The 5405-nt window shown below is 52.7% G+C and overlaps 1 protein-coding gene across 1 annotated transcript; it reads right to left on the bottom strand.

Moving 5' to 3' along the window:
- Window positions 1-566: 566 nt before the first annotated feature.
- Window positions 567-3652, bottom strand: ADO (2-aminoethanethiol dioxygenase). Its single transcript, XM_066191686.1, has one exon. The coding sequence runs from the start codon at window positions 3647-3649 to the stop codon at window positions 2915-2917; it is 735 nt and encodes a 244-aa protein (XP_066047783.1). The 5' UTR covers window positions 3650-3652; the 3' UTR covers window positions 567-2914.
- Window positions 3653-5405: the final 1753 nt, after the last annotated feature.

Raw genomic sequence — 5405 nt, 5'->3', positions numbered from 1 at the left:
TTGCCACATGATCCCATGCAGTCCTGGCCCCCAAGAGAATACAGCCTGCTGCTGGAGGGATGTCCTAGAGAAGCTGCGGCCTCCTCACCTCCTGGGCTTCTGCAGGTACTGCCACAGCCTTGGTCACAGCCAGAGCATCTTGAGCAAAACTGGTATCTCAGCTACCCAGACACACAATCCAAGGCTCCCCCTGCAATATCCAAACTACTGTCTCCAGCCATGCAACAAAATTAAAACCCAAATCAAAAGCAAAAATTGTATAAAACAACACAGAAATCGTAAAAGAGGTGAACTAAGGAAACTGCTGTGACTAGTGTAAGGCTCCAAGAGCACCTCACATAACGTAATATCAATGGTCCTACACTCCTGTCTCTGCCTCGCAGTGAGAGCCAGCTTCAAAAGCAGCAATAGTGTATGTGCCTGGGTTTGCCTGCAGGATGTGGGCTGAGAATCTAGTGCCAAGCATTGCCTCCCAAGGAAAAGCCAGTGACACCGCTCGGACTGTCAGGCAAAAGAAACTTGGCTTGAGGCTGTCATACTTGTGAAGGAAAGTAATGACTGGCCAGTGGTGAGATATCCGGTATTTATTCTACAATTCAGCAATAACAGTTATTTTGCTGTTGTGAAAACACAATAACCAGATTGCAGAGAGAAGGAATGGCATTACAGACCCAAACTGTCTGCTTACAGATATCCAGAACATAGGAAGTAAGTTTCAGTTAGTGAGTAAGCAAGAAGTTACACAAAGAGGCTTTTTAAAAAATGCACCTCAGATTTTCTTTGCTATTTTTCCAGCTTTAAATGCTTTGATACAAACACCTTAATTAAAAAAAAAAGAAAAAGAAAAAAGAAAAAGGTTTTGCCATGACTAACAGCACTCCGCAGCGTGACCATGCTGTCCTCTTCAGAAAGATGCATTAAATACCATCCCACTAAACATCTCGACTAGGTTTTACACATGGAGGAAAAAAATTAAAATCTCAGCAGAAAGACCTAAGGGGAGGACAGAGCAGATGGGATAAAAAATGCTCACTGTCGCAGTTTGTTTTTCCAGTACAGCTGTTTGCACGCACCGTGCTATCTTCTTTGTAGACTTCTGAAAAAGGGTAACTGTCTTCATTAGGCTTGGAGAGAGGTAGAAACAGGCTGTAACACAGGGAGGCATTTGCCTTATAATTAATGACTACATTCGATCAGGAATTGTTAAACATTAACTAATGCTGAGCTGCAGGGGAATTCCAAGAAAAACAGGTAAGCCAGCTGCAGAACTATCAGACACCTTTAAGTGCTCTAAGAATAAATGGAAATCGCCTGAAATAATTTCTACCAATTTTTCCTTGCAAAATAATTAATCCATGCATGCATAATGCTGACTGTATATTACATTCATTCTTTTGCAGGCGAGGGAAAAAAAACCCCCAGCAATGCCATATCAGAATCATTTAAAAATTCACACATACAAGCCACTGTACAGGAAAAACAAGTCTGCTTTTATAAATACACAGAAAAGTAAAGCCAGTTGTGGAATGATTTCTGGAGCAGGTTGGTACATCACTTAGGAGGTTGCTAAGTCGTGTTTCCTTACTCGACTTCTCGCATCGTGATTAAGACGGCCGAGGCTGCCCCGGCCTGGGTTTGTGGTTTGAAGTGTGCGTTAGGATGAACAGGCACAAGACCAGTCCCTGCAGCACAGATGGGGCATTTCACCTGCAGAAAAACTTTCTCCCATATTTAGAAAGATTGCATCCCCTGCTGTGGACAAACTGCATCTCCAGATCGGTTCCATCACAGCAAGGCAAAATTCACGGCGTCTCTTCTACTCTACATTTATTTAAAAGCCTTATGAAAAAGTAGTCTTTATAAATAGTATAAAGAGGGAAACTGCAAGGCTTCAAAAGCCCAAAGCGTTCACATATAAAAACACAGACCACGCTTTAAAGAGAAGACATCAGGTCGAATCTTATCAGTACCAAGGGTATGTGCTGCTGTATACTGAGGGTTTGCAAATACGCTGTGTTTCTAGAATAGCTTCCACAACAGTGGATAGTTGTTTTTTCTCTTATGATGCCCAGATCCTGCCACTTTCTGCCACTGCTGCGTTAGAGGTTCCAAGCGAGGTTAATTAGCAGCTGTCTCCTTCTTGCTGAAGGAAGTATGCATAGATGCACTCAGTAATTCTCAGTTGCAATAGTGAGATCTTGTATATGACACTTTAAAGAACTGTTGAAAAGTAACTCTGAACCTGACAGTGTCCATTTTTTGAAGCAGTAATTTCCTTAACTCCAGCCCTAGGGACTGATCACTGGCATTTACTGGAGGAGCATGTCCTGGCTCAGGAGCTGTTCTGGATTTGTTTTTTACTACCAGGGTACGGCTCTTCTTGAGAATCGCTCTGGAGACAGTCCCCAAAGGCTGCAGCCAGACCAACCCCCCCTCCCAAACTCAGTGGGTACAGTCCCCTGGTCCTGTGGTGCCAGCTGGCTTTGGCCGTGGGAGCCCCACTGGGAAAAGCCGGGGCACCCTGTGACAATTCTTATTGCATTTACTCTCCCTTTGGAGCCTGAACCCCCCTCCCTGATGCGTGGCCCTAGCTATTTACACAAGATGCTGGAATACTTCCCCGACCCTTCAGCTGAGCAGCTTAACCGTGCTGCTCCCGCAGATCGGCCCCGAGGGCATAAGCACGTTGCGGCGCTTTATTTCCCCGACTCACGAAGCCCGCGATCAGAGGAAGGCTCTGACCCACGGCGCTCCCGCGAAGCTCCGGCCAGCACGGAACACCGCGTCCCCGCGGTGCTGCTGTCCGGCGGGCTCGGGGGAGCGGCCGGGCGGGGGGCGGCGGGTTCCCCGCTCGGCGGGGCGAGCGCACATCGTCCCTAGCGGCCGCCGCCCGGCACGGGCCGCCGGCCACGGCTCAGAGGCAGACGCGAGGCCCAGGGTAGGGCTCGCCCCCGCACCAGAAGTCGGCGGCCTGCGGGGTCTCCACCAGCCACACCTCCCGCGGCAGCGCGGGCGGCTCCGCGCCCGCCGGCGGCCCCTCCACCAGCCGGTAGTAGTGGCAGTCCCGGCCGTGCTGGGGGTCGTAGGGCGGCGCCAGGATGTCGAGGAAGGCGGCGGGCCCGTCCACGGCGTCGATTTGGTGGAGGTTGTCGGTGTGCGGCGAGAGCAGGCAGGGCGGCGAGGCGGGCGTGTAGTGCTGGCGGGAGCGGAAAAGGGCGCGCAGGCACGGCCCGCTGCCGGCGGCGGGGGGCGGCGGGGCGGCGGCGCCGGCGGGCAGCGTGTCCATGCAGGCGATGCGCAGCGTGCCGTACAGCACCTTCAGCATGCCGTTCATGCCCGGGTGGTCGTGCAGCGGGATGCAGGCGCCGCTCCGCAGCAGAAACACGCCCATGCTGAAGCTCTCCGTCTCGCAGATGTGCATGTAGCTGACGGGAGGCACCACGCCGGCCCACGGCGGACCCCCGCTCGCCGCCGCCGCGGCCGACGGCCCCCGCGGCGCCAAGTGCAAGTCCTCGGCGCGCACCTCGTCCAGCAGCTGCTGCAGGCGGTGCAGGTTCTCCCCGAAGGCCGGGCCCGCCGGGCTGCGGAAGGTGATGCGCGCCTGCCGCGCCACCCGCTGGATCAGGGAGGCCATGTTGTCCCGGGGCATGGCGGCAGCGGCCCGGCCCGGCCGCGGCGGGCGGGGCCCGGCGCCGCTTCCGCCGCCGCCCCCCGGGCCGCCGCGCAGCCGCGCCGCCGCCGGGCACCACGGGGCTCGTAGGCCGGGCCGGGGCCCCGCCGGGCGAGCGCGGAGCGAGGAGCAGGAGGGCGGCGGAGGTGAGCGGCCGCGCTGTTCCCGGAGCCGTGAGGGGAGACAGACGGGCCGGAGGGAGCGGCCGCTGCCCCGGGCGGAGGGGTCCCGCTCCCCGAGGCTCGGGCACGGCTGGCCGGGGGGCTGCGCCGGGGTGCCCGTGCCGCGTTTCCTCCCGCACCGCTGCGGGCGGCTGAGGGAGCACAGGAGCAACTTGTTGCTCGGCTTGTAGTTAAGCCGTGTAGAACTGAGCAGGGTAACGCTAGTGCGGTGTCGCGGGCGTATAACAGCTGCCCGTAGACAATTTATCTTTTATCGCTAGCTGCTTGATATAACCATGCCGTTTGGACAGACTTATCAGGTTTGAGTTTTGTGGCGCGGCCTCCCTCATTTCAGCGTTGGGTCGATAGTACGGCACGTTCTGTCCTTCATGCATCTCCTGGTGGTCGCTTTCGAGTGTGATTGTGTCTGAATTCGTTATCTTTAACCGCAGGTGAACACCGACGAGCACAGAGTTCCTGATGCTGATCCTCCGAGAATCCGTGTGTGGCGGAAAGGATGGATAATCTTTTGGCTCAGCTCCAGCCTGGTGGAGCCTGCATGTGGTTGTTTCAGGCTAATGTACAAAAAGGGTACTGCATTTATTCTGCCAGGTTTTTATTTAATTTGTGTATTTATGGCAATGATCCCATTACCTTCTTTCTAATTGGCGTGGCTGTGCGTAGCAGATCATGCCTAAAAATCCTATCTTTTGTAGTCAGAAATCAACCTGTATGGAGATATTTTAAGCAAGGTTGGGCTCTGGTCACAGAAACATACAGACTCATTCCACCTTGAGTTCAATTACTTGTGTGATTGTGCAGCATTTAAGTACCATGGTAGCTCCAGGTTCTGAGAAACAGCTGGATGATAATACTTAATCAAATATGACTCCAGGGGCTGCAGTTCACTGGTTGAAAAAAATTCATTTTAAAACCAGGTAAACCAGTGTATTTTCTTGATTAAAGGCAAACTGAAGTTATGAGATATGTGTTAAGCTTAAGTAAGATACACATGGCTTTACAGTGTTCTTACACATTATCATAGAATGGTTTGTGTCGGAAGGGACCTTAAAGATCATTTGATTCTTGGAATATAGCAGCATGGGCAGGGATGCCACCTGCTAGATCAGGTTGCTCAGGACCTCGTTAAACCTGGCTTTGGAAGCTGCCTGGGATGGGGCATCCACAGGATCTCTGGGCAACTCTTGAAGTATCTCATCACCCTCACGTGAACGATAAATACCCTACATGAACCAGAAATACAAGTGTTGTGGCATGTGGTGGCCCAGTAGAGGATGAAATACTGGGGCTGTAGGCAAAGATGTGTCTTGGATCTCTTTTTACTAAACTATTTCTTGCACTCTATAAATAAATTTGGTGCACAGAATGCAAATCCAGGTCATGGCATAGCTGCATCTCCCTCCACTGAGAAGGACGTTCATTTGACTTGCTGCTTTCCAGTTCCACCTGAAGCTCCAAAGCCTCGCAGTCTTCAACCGTTTGTTAAGTGCTAAGTGATTTGTCAAGTCTGCCCCGTGCCAGTGTTGGGAGCACAGGGTGAAGATTGGATGTAT

Source organism: Chamaea fasciata, unplaced genomic scaffold, assembly GCF_029207755.1.
Source record: "Chamaea fasciata isolate MVZ Bird 193981 ecotype frontalis unplaced genomic scaffold, bChaFas1.0.hap1 SCAF_9, whole genome shotgun sequence".
NCBI lineage: Eukaryota > Metazoa > Chordata > Aves > Passeriformes > Sylviidae > Chamaea > Chamaea fasciata.
The sequence above is the reverse complement of the archived record's forward strand: the minus strand, read 5'-3'. Positions and strand labels throughout refer to the sequence as shown.